Here is a 15896-nt window from a genome sequence, read left to right as displayed (position 1 = left end):
AGCAAAAAAAAAAACATCCCTAAAGAAATGTGAATCGTCATCATTTTGTTAAAAATCAGCTACATGTATTTTATATTACGTCATACATTCTCATTGATTCATTGTCAGCAGATGAATGAGTGTCACCGTAGTTCGGGACCGTCGCTCAACTTTGACGCCTACTTCGACACACGACGACCGCGGGACGTCCCGAAGCGCTGCTCCAGAGACAAGGAACCACGAGTCGGCTCGTCTCCTCACGAGTGGGCAGCCCGGTTCGAGCTCCAGTAGCAGGAGCGTCTCCCTTCACTTCCAAAAGCGACCGGCCGGTGTGGAGCTAAGCCCCGCCCACTCCGCAATGATTTAGAAGTTCAGGAATCCCACGCGACGTCACAGGGGATGATGTAATGCGTCTGTAAATAGAATGTATTGTAATCTCGCGCCAGTCCAACGTGGTTCCTCGCGCCGCTTGTCCCTCTTCACTTGAAGGTAAGCTAGCGGCCGTCTGCTCCCCATTCATAAAACTTACAAGCAGTCAGAGCAACTTGGTGACTGGTTTTATGCTCGTTTTTTTTTTTTTTTTTTTTCTAAAACTGCGGTGGGAGTTTGCGTGTCCCCGAGGAGCGTCTTTTCGCCGGTCGGTGGTCTATTTTGGGGGCGTGTGACAGCACAGCGACGTACCGGGCTTGTTTTTGTTTTATGGAACTTTCTTTGGGAAATACAAATACTGTACACTGGATCGTCATCTGGAGAGGACTTGATGCTCAGAAGAACCGAGCAGCTTATTTTGTTTTGAATGAACTCCAAATGCGATGTTGACATCCGGCAACAGCAGGAAGTTAGTATGCATCATCACTTTTAATTATAATTATTGTTGTTATTATTACTATTACTACCACCTGTGGGATGATTATTCATGTATTCTATTAAATGTAAAATAAATCTGCTTCTTGCTCCAATTACTACTATTGTTATAACAATAATAATACATTACGTCAAAATATTGATAAAAAATATTATTTTACTGTATATATATGTATATGTAAGAAATATTATAGTTATGAACTATTTAATTCTGCTAGATAAACTAACAGTTATTATTGTTATTATTATTATATTACAAATAGTATATGAGAAATATATAGAATATTACAATGTATGTATTACATTTACATTAAACTATGACATGTGACAAATGAAATATACATATATGTAAGCAATATTGTATTCAAATAAATTATTTTAAATAATAATATAATTGATAAAATGATAGTTACCTGATTCTTTTAAAGTTAGTATTATAGCATGTGACAAATATGAAATATTATACATAAGATATATATATATATATAATACATGAAATAATAGTTATTAACGTCATGATTATTAGTAAAGCAGATATAGAAAGCAGTCCAATTTCAGTTACTATCACAAGAGATAATCTGGTGTAGAATGACAAGATGTTGTTGGAATTATGTATTTAAAAGTTGACATCACCCTGCATTGATGTAATCAGTCTGACAGAAGGTTTTGCTTGAAATGTGCTGACTCGGCTCATTTTCTCAAAGAGGCCAGAGAGGCAAAAACTGTACACTGTACTTATATGCAAAAAAAAAAATCTGTCCATCCATCTATCCATCTATCTATCTATCCATCCATCTATCCATCTATCTATCTATCCGTCTATTCTTTCTTTTTCCATTTTGACACACGCATACACTTGCTCACACGTGCGTGCGCACACACACACGCACACACCTATGAAGTCACCTCCACTTGCCAGGGGTTGGAAAATGGGAGCTGAAGCAGGTTCAAACCTGTCAGGAGTAGGCCGGTGCAGCCCTCCCTTTTGCTGCCACCTCCTGCCCTCATTCCTTCCCCCTTCCATTCATTGTCGCCGCCTCCTCTTCTCTGCCTCTCTCTTTACCCCACTGCCGTTTCCAGTCCACTACCTCAATCAACTTTTTGTCACCATGTACCCCCTCCATGCCTGACTCACCCCTCTTGTTTCTACGGCTTATGGAAGCATGTACTTCTGACCCGATTATTGAATAATCTGAAAGGCAGTACAATAACTTTTACTTACATAGTCAATTTAATCTAAAAATCTACTTGCAGAAAGCGGTGACTTATTCTACTGGATGAATGGTAACAGGTGGCTTCATATCGGTTTATTGTATCGAATGGAATAGCACTTAACTGTTCTGCCTGCCTCTATACACTGCTGGCATGGACAGATGAACAAAGATATATTTGAAATTCATGAATAATATTTTCGGACCAATTACTGTGAGTCAATTGGATCATTTCCCGAGGCGCATAAGGGTGCCACAGCGCCCTAGTTTCTGTAAACAATAGAAAGAACAGCCAGCATTTTGGATTCACTTCATCGTCGCAGTAGTACTGCTAATTGTGCTAAAAGTTATATGGTTGTGAGTTGCAAAATTAAAATTTTGGTCCCGTAGTGAACTAAACCAAACAGCACCATTGGTGGCCCAGAGTGAGGCCTACTGTGGAAAATGCAGGGCCAGCAGCATTGACACCTCAAAAGTCATAATCACATCACTGGCTTAATAGCATAGTGGAAGAGCTGTTGGGGTCAAGCTTGCGTTCGTGTGCCCCCAGCACTCTATTTGTGCTGATATTTATAACCTACGTTGACTTGATTTTGATGCAAGGCACGCCAAGCGTGTGTCCTTTTTATCCCACTACATTACCATGCACTGATGATTGGGTGATAAAATTGTATGCAGCATGATAAAAGTGCATGCTAGTACAGTAGTCTCTTGTAACAGATGTTTTTAAAATCAACAGATTAGGCTGTGAGCTGAATCATAAAGATAACTGCGCGTACAATGCAATCTAAGATAGAGTTTGGTGCTGCTACTTGCACCAAAGGGATCGTTTCCTTCAAGATAATGTTGCAGCATCTACCTCAGAACACCTCGTTTCTCAGTGTAAACACAGAATAGGAAATGTAACACACTATCTGAGGTTGCGGGATTTGTCTCTTGGAAATATGGGAGAGAAGATACCTCGTGCATGACATCACCACACAGTAACTGCAAGATGAGTAAGATTGTCCCTCGCATACAGTGTGATTATCCTGCTGCTAAACATGCTGCCCTCATTCTCTCTTTGTGTAGGCCTGCATATGACATGAATGACAAACAGGACAGGCCTTATGTGTGCGAGGCCCCAGGCTGCTCTCAGGTCAGTTTCTTATTTACTTTTTTTTTTAACACTTTCATCATACACATTTAGATACATCCCCATCTGAATTACAATGCATAATGCATAAATAAGGGAACTAACTAACATATACAGTATGATGAAATGCAGTTCTACAATCGAAAGTGAACCTAATGTTGAGGATTAAAAAACAAACACTACAATACAATACAATACAATACAATTTTAACAAATAGTATGAAGGTTGTGCTTCTTTATGTGGTAGTCATTAGTAATTATTGTTTCTGTGGTCAGTTTTAGCACAAAACATTCACGGCTTCTCCCTGAAAGTAAAAAAGGAATGTCAGGAGAACCCTACTAGAACACCCAAAGTTCATTTGGGGTGAGTCAGAGGCACTTTAAACAATAGCAGGTGTGTGCTCTCCTACTTAACATGAGTTTATGATTGGTTAATTCATAGCCACATCCACAGTTATAAGGGGGTGTGCACACTTCTGCAACAACATTATATCAGTTGGGTTTTTTTTCATTTTTATTTTTTTTTCAGTTGAATTGATTAGGTTATACCTCACATTAATGGTGGAAAAAGTTTTGAAACTATCCATCTACAAGGGTGTGCAGACTTTTTTTTTTTTTTTTTTTTCTCGAAAGAGGAGTACAGAAAATTGCTAATGATGCATCTGTTGATATCATTTTCATCCTGCAGCGCTTCCAGTTTGAGGAGCATCTAATCATTCACAGACACAAACATGAGATGACCCTCAGGTTCTCCTCCACCAAGACGGATACAACTTTTACCGGTGAGGGAGCACACACGCAAACACCCCCGCCTCACAAAACCCGTTTCCCCCTTTTTGGCCAGGAACTACTTAAGACAGTGTCACAGCACATAACACAGTATAAAATCAGATAAGATCAGTACAGGCTCTATTTTTTTTTTTTTTTTTTTGTCGCAGCATGCACACTATCCTCCATCAGATTATAGCAAATGATGTCACCATCTGTAAATACCACTTTAAATTAAAAACACTGGTCGGTTCAGGCGTCAGTTCCACTGGGATGATAAATCACAGAAGGAAGCAGAACGTGTCATCATTATCATCCCATCGGTTAGACTAATGGTAATGTGACATGGCCGTAACCATAGAAACGGCTGTCACATACTGTACATCAGCATGATTTAAAAGCTCGGCAGACTCCCCATATGTGAGTCTCAGTGTTCTTTTTCCTTTCAAGTATCATGCATGAAATCTTTCCTCAATACAAAGAGCCAGCTGACCCTCGACCCTCGCATGTTTAGACGACTCAGAGAGACAGACTGACGCTATCGTGAGTGACAAAGAGAAGCTTCTGTTACACAGAGGTCCCTCGAAATTGCTGCATCAGATCTGCAGCAGAAGTGTTTATCTATCCGCCTTTGCCTATTGGACAGAACTCATAGTCCAATGGCATCCCGCAATTATTAGATGCTTGAGGACATTATTGCGACATAATAGCACAAACTCTCTTTTTTGACATCTCCCCTGATGTTGCATCTGTGACCCCTCCAGACCAGACGCCGACTCCCACTCGGTTTTTGCAGAACTGTGAAGAAGTTGGTCTGTTCAAGGAGATCGAGGAGGAGTTTCTGCAGGAGCAAGAAGAGGAGGAGAGCAAACAGGTACTGATTTGCGACACGAGTATTTTTTTTAAAAATGTCATTATTTACAATATTCAGTTACCGGTATAACCAATTATTAATTGATATAATAGAATAGAAAAAAAAATGAAGAAATACATTTAAATGAACCTTAAAGGGAGAAATCAACCCAGCATTCTGATAAATATTGCATTTGTGGAATGTGAGTTAAGCAGGAAAATTCACCCCTTTTTAACCATCTCAGGGGGCGGCCATTTTGTCATTTCTGTCGACTGAAAATGACATCGCAACTACTCAGGGCTCAGGTAACGACCAATCACGGCTCAGCTTCAGAAAACAGGTCAGCCGTGATTGGACGTTACCTGAGCCCTGAGCAGTTGTGATGCCATTTTCAGTCGACAGAAGTGACAAAATGGCCGCCCCCCCGAGATGGCTAAAAACAGGTGGATTAACTCTTATTCCACAAACGCAATATTTATCAGAATGCCTTGTTTCAACTGGTGGACTTGCATAGAACATATTGTTGAAAAAAATTAGGTTGACTTCCCTTTAGTACTAAAGAAAATATGTTAATTTGGTGCAGATTTTCAGTCACAATAAAAGGAACAAATCAATTATTTGCTTTTGGGCCACATTAAATGATTTTGAGTTTGACACCGACTCTTTTGGGATGTGGAAAAGTACTCACGTATTTTCGCTATTCGCAACAGGGCTCGTCCCCTATCCCCATGCAATTGCGGGATTTCAATGTAATACAACAAACATTACAGGACTCCGAGAAAGAACATAGCAGGCCGCATGTGGTCCCCGGCCACATTTTTCCCACCCGTGGTGCATGGCATTAGCATGGTTAAAATGACTATCAAGGCAGTCTACCCACATGAGAAACTGCATCCAGCTGTTTTGCCGCTCTTCCCGCAGACCGTTTCCCATAATGGGCCTTCTTGCATGAATCAGCAGCAGCTCAAAGGCCAACTCCAGCACCCACACCAGCAGCCGCCGCTGCACCATCCCCACACCCATTCCCTGCAGCACCCGCAGGCCCACGGTCCAATGATTGGCCCAAGCTGCAGCCTGGCTACCCAGCAATCCGTATCCTCCTCCATGTCTGGATCAGTCAACAGCCATGCTCCATCCACGCTCACACACTCAGGGTAAGTATAATTGGTATACACACCCAATCGGTTAATAACCATCGTCATCCTTTCTCATCTCTCAAAAGTGAGAATAAAAATAGGAGGAAAGCTACTTATTACTAAACATTAACCCCCCCCCCCCCCTGCACCCAATGCTTAGAGAGTTCCGGAAAGTGAGTAAGAAGCTTTCATTACTCCCCCAGACTATTATTACACAATTCAACGGACAGATAGGATTAGATAATCCTCTAATAGTCCCGGAATTGGAAAATCTGGAGCATTACAGCAAGACAAAAAAGACAGTGACAATATGTGAAGTACAGTAGACAGGGCAAGTGTTTCATCACCTGTCACTAATAGTATTTTGTCTGACCTAGTTCAATCTTTCAAAGGACAACAAAACAAAAGACTCCCCTGACAATTTTTTTTCAGCATTTGAAGAGAGAAAACTGTCTCTGTCCAGGAAATGACAGAAAGTAGGCGATCGATAGGATTTTCTGTACAGTAGATCGGTGAGCAGCCGCATCCAGACAGCGTGTCCACCAAAGTCTTGCTAAATCAACCATGGATCAAGTATCTGAATGTTTCCCCTGATGTTTGCCTTCGGTTTCCATAGCAACCCGGGCCCCTGGCCTTCGGTTTGAACGCCCCGGTAGAAACTGTTGTGGTTACATCGAGAAATGCTGCTTTTGGACCGTCTGCGCTTTGCTGTAAACGGTCCACATGCCTTCGATTCAGTCATGACATCATCGGCGATGACCTCAGCACGGCCGTGGAGGCCCACGCTGGTTCGGTCAGCACATGGAACCATCCCCTGCTGTGATTCCTTCAGCTTCTCCTCTTCCTCCTTAGCCGCCTTTAACCCCCCCCCACGTACACTGTATTCTTGCTCGGAATTATTGTCCACTTCACAGAGTGTGAGTTCTTTTGCCACCTCTGACTGTAAGTACAGTACATGTCATCTATTTATCAGTCCCTATTTTATCTCAGCTCCATCTGCCATTAAAACCTGGATATAAATGTCAATTTGCACCTCTGTCTCTAAGCCGTATTAGTGAAACTTTATCCCTGGCATGAAGCGCCCCCCTCATTGGCCCTCTCTCTGGTTGACAACAGGCCTGTTCCTGGACACCCCTCCTCCCTCCTCCACATACGCAACAGACACCGTCAACCGCTGCCAGCCTCGCTGCCTGGCACCCTGCCCGACCCCGCCATGCAAGGGGCATCTGCTCAGCACATGGCCGTAAGTACGAGGCGACCGCGTGCTCCGTCTCTGACCTACACACAAGTCGCTCGATTCTAATCCCAATGATTGATAAGACGCGGGTACACTGGTCAAAGTGCTCCAGATGCCCTTGCGGTTGAAATATTCACGTCTGACAGAAAAATTCACTTCTCTCGAGAAGACGAATTCTCAAAAGTGTCAAGCAAACAGATGGATGTGACCTTGCGTGGAGGTTTTTTCTTTTTTATTCTCCAGGAGAAAAAAAATGTTGATTTTTGCATCATTTATTTATTCTTCAGATGGAGAAGCAGATGCCGTGTATAATGGGTCTACCAGGCCCCATAAACAACCCGTCCTGTTCTTCGCCTCAGGTACTGAACAGTCAGCTATAAAGGAAATATTTTCTTCCCGCGTATGCAGATCACTCCCGCCTACTCTGCTAAGAACATCAGGCCCTATAAAAGTCTATCGCTGTAGGAACAAAATAAGAATGCAATCCAAATCATTACACATTCTTGTGCAGTTGCCTTATAGCAATGTTGCAAGCTGTCCGTCGTCTCGCATAAAAAGAGAACTCCATTGGCTTGGAATTACACGCCATACAAGTTCAAGGTGGTAACAAAGGTTAAATATTAAATCCGACATCACTTTGATTCATGCCTGCAATGGATATAAAAAGTTTACACACCCATGTTGAAATGAGACCAAGATATTATTATTTAAATTAAAAATAAAATCGTTTTTTTAATTCCACCATTAAATAACCTGTAGTACTCAACTGTAATTAAAAAATGTGTTTTTTTTAAACTTTTCAAAAATAAACAGCCGAAATAATATGGTTGCACAAGTGTTCACATTTGGCTTTGGATTTGGCTATGTTCAATATTATAAAGAATCACATTCAAACCTACCATTTAAAGGGGCTCTGATTAGCCCCAAATAAAGTTCAGATGTTCTAGGAAGATTTTCCTGCCTTTTTTGTGATTTTTTTTTTTTTGCTCTCTGGTAGAAGCCTGAACGCTCAGGGAAAGTGTATGCAAATGCCTTGGCAGTACAGTAAAAGTTAAAGTGTACACTTCTGCGTCTTCATTCACTGATGCCCCCAGTCAGAAATATCAACGGCATGTGTCATCCAGGCCAAGGAGATCCATGATGTAATCATAGGCCCCACTGTCAGAGTGTTTCTATGTAGTAAACAGAGCTGAAATACTCATGCCCCGTCCTGTTCCCTCCGTGCGTATGTGTGTGTGTGTGTGTGTGTGTGTGTGTGTCTGGTAAAGCTGGCACAGACAGCTGAGTGATCTCATCCTTGGCAGCCGTTAAATGTGCTCCCTTTTTTTCCCCCTGTCTCTGGATGGTTGAAGTGGAAGAGGAGGGGGGGAAAAAAAGTCAGCTTGCCTCTCTTAAAGAAATATTGTGTAACTTGGAGCAGATAGCAATATTGCCATGGAGGGGGAGTGATGTCATGCTGCAAACATGATCCCTCCCCCCTTCCCTCCCGCTCTCTCTCTCTTTCTGGAGCTCATTCTCTCCTTTGTCAAGTGCAAGAGAAAGGTGAAATGAGGTTTAAATTAGCCGAGTCTATCTGGTCAAACATGCAACAGTGAACCTGTGAATCAAGCATTTATTAAAAAAATAATAATTTGCTCACTGAGGCGAGGTCTGTTTGACTTGGTTGGAGGTGCTTGGCTGGGGTCGGAGCTTATCTGCCGTTTCAAATTGCATACTCCCAGCTAGCATGACAGGGGTGGAAAGTGTTTTTTTTAATAATGAAGTTATCCACACTTTTCAACGAGGATCGCAAGCATTTTAACTTCAAAAGGGGGGATTGCTTGATTTTTCACGGATGAATCTTGTTGGTTTTAATGATGTCATGGATTGATGAGGGCAAATCACAACACATCCTTGTGACTACTCCCAACTAGTATCCAACCAGTGGTCCTGAGATTTTCATAGTTACTAAGCGATAACAATAACTGCCCACAAAGGTAATGTTGGACGTTTATATTCCGAGTGTTATGCTTCCGTTTAGAGGTCCAAGCAGATGATGGGGCATCCCTACCAACACCAGCACCCGGTGATGGCCCCCGTAAACAATCCTACGAGTGCAATGATGGAGATAATGTCACAGCGCCACCAGGCTCCTCCACTACAACACCCCCATCACCCCCATCACCATCCTCAGCTTACTGCTCCACCCCTCAACTACCAACAGCGCTGCCATCCAAGTCATCCGCAGCACCTTGGAAGCCCCCACAGCCACTCTCACCCGTCAAGGAACACACCAGCTCACCAATCACCCCCGACCCACCTCCCGCAAGGGTCACCCCCCGCGCCCCAGTTGTCTGTACCTGCACAGGTAGGCTGCCTCTTCATTACCAGTCGGCTTCCCGAAGTCATCTTTCAGCATTTAAATGTGACTACGCGTCCACAGGTATCGCCCGTTCCGCAGCAAATGCACCCCTGTCAATCGCCGCACTCCCAGCATGCACTGCAGGTAGGCGGAAGCTGCAGCCGTCGGAGAAGGGCGACCGAGCAGGACCCCGACGAGCGCCGGCAAAAGTTCCTGGAGCGCAATCGAGCGGCTGCCACCCGCTGCAGACAGAAGAGGAAATTGTGGGTGTCGTCTCTGGAGAAGAAAGCTGAGGAGCTGACTCACACCAACCTTCAGCTGCAGGTGGGACACGCTGCTTTCGAACAAGCGCATACGTTTTGTGTACGAATCAAAGATGCATTTTACTCTTACCCAGAATGAGGTGACGTCATTGAGGTCGGAGGTCGGCCAGCTGAAGCAGATTCTGCTCACCCACAAGGACTGTCCTGTCACAGCGCGACAGCGAGAAGCACAGGGGTACAATAGTGAGTAACGCTCCCACTACCGTGCGCCACAGCTCAAACTTAGCTTCATCTCATTGTCAAACCTTTTGACCATGATGTCAGACACACTTCCGGGTGGCAAAAGATCAAGCATTCTCTCAGTAAAAAAATGTCATTTGACATATGCAGAGAAATATGTCAAATGACATGTTCAATGCTTGAATGATGATTTTTAGTCTTCTTCCTTACTGTAATAGATTAAATGGGTGAGGTGTCACTCGAAAAGTTAAAACTGCTTCAAATGGAGATTACACCCTGGCTGTAATTTACATTTCAAAAGGTAACGTGACATGAAATGAATAGCGAGCTGGAGAGCTGACGTTAGCTAGCAGGCTAGTCACTATGCCCTTTGCAACATCCACTCCATTTTTCTCCACACCCACACGCTCAGCTGGCTTAATTAATATTTTTCTGAAGGAAACTATATTTAGGGAAAAAAAAACTTTGGCGGGAATACATGGCAGCTAGCGCAACCCCAAACACAACAGGTTTTTCTCGTCGTTTTCATTTCAAGGTCTGCAGTGGTAACTTCTGCCACCTGGAAGTACCTTGGTGCCTTACAAACATTATGAAAAGGTCTATACCCCTGTGACTAAAATTCTTTAAACAAATGCAGTGGATTTAAAAAGTCTACTCACCCCTTTTCGAATGCCTTTTTTTTTGTAATGACATTTGTTGTTTTTTTTAAAAGACTGATTTTTGTTGAATCGTTGCGCATGCGCCACACAGGAGCACGGCCGAGAGTACGCAGAACAACCAGCGAAGGATCAAGTGACTTTGATTGACAGCTGTCTCTGTGTCCAGCCGCAGGGGTGAGCCCGGGAGGAAGTCCCACCCCTGTAGATTCTGCGTGTCATCGGCAGGCCATCCAACACAACAGCATCAGCACGTCCTCGGTCAGAGGCGTCACGCAGCACGACCCCAAGCCTGGACGCTAGAGATCGGACTGGACTCTGTTTTTTTTTTTTTTTTTCAGTGTTAATATCATTCGCTCTGTCCATTTCAAATGGTGCATAAAATGCCTTCTATAAAAGCTTTTCAAATGGTTGCAGCATTGAGTTTGTTGGCCGCTAACTTAGGGACGCCCGTTTCATTTGGCTTTGCTCCTGTATCTTGCACTAATTTTGAAATATAAATACTTTAAGCTCCTATTTTTAATAGAGCATATGCAAATGTGCACCTTTTGCCTTTTCCTCAAAGCAGGGGCAGCCTCTGAAAAAAAGGATGACTGTATATTTTTCTACAATTAATAATGAGAACGCCTTTTTAGATACAAGTGTCATTGCATCATAATTTAAAATCAACGCGTTGTGTTGGAAGCCATTTAATGATGCAATATTTCCTTCCAGGCACTTTTGACATAACTTTCTCTCTAAAGCTGAATTCCTGTTAGCATAATTTAATTTGCACTCGAGTTTCTCTTTTTGTACTGTAAAGATAGTGACTGTACATCTATGTTGTTAATAATAAAAAATAACCTTATTCTGCTTTGCGCCGTTATTGTTGAGGATTTTTATGATGTTTGATACAGTGGTCGAGAGCGCCCTCTTGTGACTGCTTTGTTATTGCTCTTTTCCAACTGGGTTAGTGAAGTGGCCTATGAAATTGTGCTGCAAATGTTCTCATAGTCTTCATTCGAATTAAATCTCTTAAAATTGTCAAAATCTTCTATATGTCATGTTATATTATTGTAATTAACCTGTCCTAATTAACAACATGTTGACAAAATAATACAAACAAATATTATTTAGAATTGTGCTTCATAACAAGTCTGGTTTTATTTCAGCTCAGAAATAAAACTGCATCCATACACCCCGGATGACAAACATGATATTGAGATCCCATTACAAAAAAAAGAGGATAAAACATTGTACAAAACATGAAACTGTACAAATTGACATCGGGATGTCTGTAAAAGTCAAAACTAGCACCACAATTGAAATCAGTGATCCGTCATTCCTGCTTGCACACTTGCATTCAAAACTAAAGCGCATGTAAAAGCCCTTGCAGGTGGGAGGAAATGAAAGGCACAAGGCGAGAAGAGGATGTTTTTTGGAGGACTTTGTCTTCCTCTGCCTATCAAAGGACCTCGATGACTAAACTGCAGGTCATCAGGTGTGAAGCAGGAAATTACCCAATTTCACTTAAAATTATCATTGAAATGAAAAATCTATCTTGATGTATCCACGTCTGCGACGTAGAGTGACGGGCAGAATGATTAAATGATGTTCCACTCGAGGGCAGAAGTTAGAATGAACATTTTCGTTTGGTGGTGTGCCGTGAGATTTTTGCAAAGTAAAAGTCGCTTTGGGGATTTTTTGCGTAATTAAGGCACAGTGAAGCACATGCACATGGGCAAGATTGTTGTGAACCACCCTGGCAAATTTGAATGATTAAAAAAATGTCAAGTATGCATAATGAGGCTTTAAAATCAAGAACAAAAAAATCAAGCATTTGCCTCCGCTCTCAAAAAATGTGGATGTGTCCACTGAATGTATAAAACCGCGCATGGAAAATGGATAGGCTTTCCACACTGCGATGAGAGAAACTAGTCACCAGCTAGCAATTATATTCAAACGAAACAAATCGCTGAATTCACTGTACAGGGTTTACTGAGCTGATTTTTTTTTTTTTAATCTGTCAAAAATCCTCCATTTTAACCTCCCATGGAAATCACAAATTTTCAGCTCCTTTACAATCCTAGTCAGAGAATCTGGGCAGGTCAATGTCTCTGCGAAAGGAAGCGGTATCCTGAAAGCGGTCACAAGGGAACTCGATGAGGTCTCCCAGTTCTGGTGGTACAAGTCGGGCGGGGCGACTGCTTTGGTAGGTGGTAAAGTCAGTGGACGCGGAGGTGTTTGCTACGTTGGCCCGAAAAGGTCTTCTGGTGGAGTACATGTGGCGCACGTGAACTGCCGACTTCCTCCTCTGCAACCTCTTCTTGAGTCTCCGTCCCAGCCAGACCAATCCCAAGATAAGGAGCAGCACGGCGTTCCCGGCCAGCGCGAGCACCGTCACCAGCTGGAGGTTAGCGGCCGGGACCGAGTCCTCGGAAAGAGTGACCAGACCCGAGCAGTGGTCGCGGGGCGCCAACTGACACACGGAACCGGCGACCACGCCTTCCACGCACACCATGTAGGCGACATGCGGGCGGAGCTCCCGCAGGGTCACCGACCGTACTGAACCAGGGGCGTAAACGTAACGTGGAAACCGGTCGGATGTCCCGAACCGGTCAAACATAATCCGGTAGTGCACCTCATCCAGTTCTGCACTGAGTCCTGGTGTCGCCCAGTGGATCGTAACTGCACTGCTTGTGACCTGATCCACTGACACATTGGTGATGAAATGGCGGTTAAACGCACACGGATCGGTGACGATCGAAGGGAGCCCTTTGCTGTCCATCCTAAGAAGATCGAACATTTCTACGGGCGGGACGGGGGTGGTGGAGGCACTCTCATGGCTCCTATCATGACTTGACGCGGGGATGTCCTTCTCTGGTTTTGTTCTGGAAAGTTTCCCGCCAACTTTGGCATTTTTTCCGAGTGGATCTATTGGTGACTTGGATCTGTGAGAATCCTTTTTGAATGAATGAACCATGACTGGCACCTCGGTCCCCCCTTGGTCTCCTTGTATCCCCGCCTCTTCCTTCCCTCGTGTCGTCTTATCCCGCTTTTGTTGCTTTGGGTCCTCTCTTCCTCTTTCCTCCTGCCAAATTTCACCCTTCATCTTAAGCCACGTCCTCCCTTCCCGGTTCTCCTCGGGTCCGCCGCGGCTCTCGCACAAATCGCTCCAGTTGCCAACAGACTGCAACTGGGAAGCGTTCACACGCTCCAATGAGATGCCTCTCAGGGTTGCTGGGTGATGACACCGTACAAACACATCAAACGGTTTGCCCTGAGAACGCGCAGCAGACATCCGTCTTTTCAGCTCGTCCAGGCGACAATCGCAGGTCCAGTTGTTGCCGTGGAGATCCAGTTGGCGGAGAAAGTCATTTCGCTTGAAAATGTCACCGGGTAGGCTTGTTAGGATGTTATTCCTTAGCTTCAGAACCCTGAGATGTTGAAGGTGAATAAATGCTAAAGAGTCAACATTAGAGATGCGGTTGCGACTAAAGTCCAAATGCTCCACGAGCTCCAGAGGATCCAGAAGCCCAGCTGGGATGTCCTCCAGCTCATTCCCATCTATCAAGATCTCTTTGAGGCTTGATAAACCGAGCAGAGTCCCCCTGTGCAGATGAGGAATCCTGTTATTACTGAGAGATAATTTGGACAGTTTTTTTAGATTGTGGAAAACTTTATTCCCGACGTGTTGGATCTCATTTTCAGACAGCAGTAAAGTTGTCAAGGCTACGGGATGGGAGAAGGTGAGAGCACCACGCAGGGCTGGCAGCTTATTGTGGGCCAGGTTGAGAAAGCGCAGGTTGGCAAGTTTGGAAAAGGCATTTCTGTGAATGTGATGCAGCCGATTGGACTCCAGATGAAGATAGCGCAGATTGCCCAAGTCTTTAAAAAGTGAATCCTGCAAGTTTTGAATTTTATTGCCATCCAGGCGCAACTTAACAAGATGGTCCAAATTGTCAAAAAGCCCTGGTGTTATTTCAATGATGTCATTATTATTCCCATAAAGAACTGTCAGTTTCTTCAAGGGTTGCAAAGTCCCAATTTGAATGTCGGACAAATGATTATGTCCCAGGTAGAGCTCTTCTAAATTATGCAGTTCCTCAAATGCTTTAGGGTGGATGTCTTGGATTTGATTGAACTGTAAATCCAACCGTACCAACCCGGTGAACCTTCCGAGGTCCACAGCAGAGATGTTTCCAATGAAGTTGCCCCCAAGATTGAAGACCAGCACCTCCTCCTGCAGGTCGCTGCTCTGAGGGGGCACGAAGCGCAAACCCCGATTGGCGCACATGAGACGCTGTGGTTGCTGGCAGTCACATCGCTCGGGACAAACTCCCGGGGAGGCGAAACCACGGAGGCACAGCAGAACCACGCAGATCCCTGCCAGGAAATAGTCGGTATCCATCCCCGCGGCGCTGGTGACACTGGCGCGGCATTCGCGTCCTCTTTATCAGGCGCAATTGCATCCGCACTCATGCGCCATGTTCCACTTGCCGCCTGACAGTGAGCCTACAACATGAGTCCGGCGAATGGCTCCATCACTCGGCAGCGTGTCGCGCAAATCAATTGAAGCAGTCTGCGGAAACGCTCACATCCCCAGTAAACCTCCATCCCCTCAAGTGGTCATCTGCTGCGAATTACCCACGCACACACGCACGCATATACACACGCACTAGAGTAATTTTAGTCCCTCCTCTGCAACCATGACAAGTGAGCTCGTGAAGTTTGCAGGGTGGCGCGCGCACGCGAGAGGGGGGCGACTTTGACCGAGTTTCCTGCGCGTGACCGTGCGCATGTATTATTCAATTCACATTTTCATTTCGTGTATTTATTTAGATTTTGAAATCTTTTTAACTCAAACCTACACTCTAATCACATAATTACAATTTCTAATGATTAGTTCATTTACAAAACCTACTTTTTGTGAAATGTTTTTTTAATCCATAAGAACCGAAATAATACAATATGCTGCCCGTTTCATCACTGCAAACGCCACACATAAACCCTGCTCAAGCGTTTGACTTTTACATCTTGAGATCATCTTGTTTTTCCGGGCCTGCATGAGTTAACAATTACTGTTTGAAAATTAGCCCTATACAATACATATGCGGTAGTGCAGGCATGACCTCGATGGACCGAAATGGTACTGTAGCCCTTGTTTCGGACATTGTGCCTTCTTCTCATTAGTACACCTTACAATGAAGGGACCAGAAGGTGCACACATGGTT

The 15896-nt window shown here is 44.1% G+C and overlaps 2 protein-coding genes and 1 long non-coding RNA gene across 10 annotated transcripts; 1 reads left to right on the top strand and 2 right to left on the bottom strand.

Moving 5' to 3' along the window:
* Positions 1 to 223: 223 nt before the first annotated feature.
* LOC147132277 (cyclic AMP-responsive element-binding protein 5-like) lies at positions 224 to 11712 on the top strand. 6 transcript variants are annotated; one of them, XM_086014521.1, is made up of 10 exons: positions 224 to 468; positions 3126 to 3192; positions 3878 to 3971; positions 4722 to 4831; positions 5732 to 5964; positions 7063 to 7189; positions 7471 to 7542; positions 9204 to 9848; positions 9922 to 10030; positions 10853 to 11712. In XM_086014521.1, the coding sequence occupies exons 2-10, from the start codon at positions 3139 to 3141 to the stop codon at positions 10984 to 10986; spliced, it is 1578 nt and encodes a 525-aa protein (XP_085870647.1). In that variant the 5' UTR covers positions 224 to 468; positions 3126 to 3138; the 3' UTR covers positions 10987 to 11712. The 6 variants fall into 6 exon arrangements, with proteins under 6 accessions (XP_085870647.1, XP_085870646.1, XP_085870645.1 ...); XM_086014520.1 differs by having other exon boundaries at positions 447 to 817; XM_086014519.1 differs by lacking the exon at positions 224 to 468 and having other exon boundaries at positions 3020 to 3192; positions 9204 to 9530; positions 9606 to 9848.
* Positions 3819 to 10932, bottom strand: LOC147132278 (uncharacterized). Its single transcript, XR_015082074.1, has 4 exons — positions 10687 to 10932; positions 9918 to 9991; positions 9523 to 9766; positions 3819 to 4798 (listed from the first exon to the last, which is right to left on the bottom strand). It is a non-coding gene; the product is annotated as an uncharacterized LOC147132278 (long non-coding RNA).
* A 193-nt stretch (positions 11713 to 11905) lies between the features above and the next one.
* Positions 11906 to 15196, bottom strand: tril (TLR4 interactor with leucine-rich repeats). Of its 3 annotated transcripts, none has more exons than XM_086014507.1 (2): positions 13768 to 15196; positions 11906 to 13737 (listed from the first exon to the last, which is right to left on the bottom strand). In XM_086014507.1, the coding sequence occupies exons 1-2, from the start codon at positions 15071 to 15073 to the stop codon at positions 12749 to 12751; spliced, it is 2295 nt and encodes a 764-aa protein (XP_085870633.1). In that variant the 5' UTR covers positions 15074 to 15196; the 3' UTR covers positions 11906 to 12748. The 3 variants fall into 3 exon arrangements, with proteins under 3 accessions (XP_085870633.1, XP_085870634.1, XP_085870631.1); XM_086014508.1 differs by having other exon boundaries at positions 11906 to 13698; XM_086014505.1 differs by having other exon boundaries at positions 11906 to 15196.
* Between the last annotated feature and the right edge of the window lie 700 nt (positions 15197 to 15896).

The sequence above is a fragment of the Filicampus tigris genome, chromosome 18 (assembly GCF_054856515.1).
Source record: "Filicampus tigris isolate MCC_2025a chromosome 18, RoL_Ftig_1.0, whole genome shotgun sequence".
NCBI classification, from domain to species: Eukaryota; Metazoa; Chordata; class Actinopteri; order Syngnathiformes; family Syngnathidae; genus Filicampus; species Filicampus tigris.
Note: the sequence above shows the minus strand (reverse complement) of the source record. Positions and strands in the feature narration are given on the sequence as shown.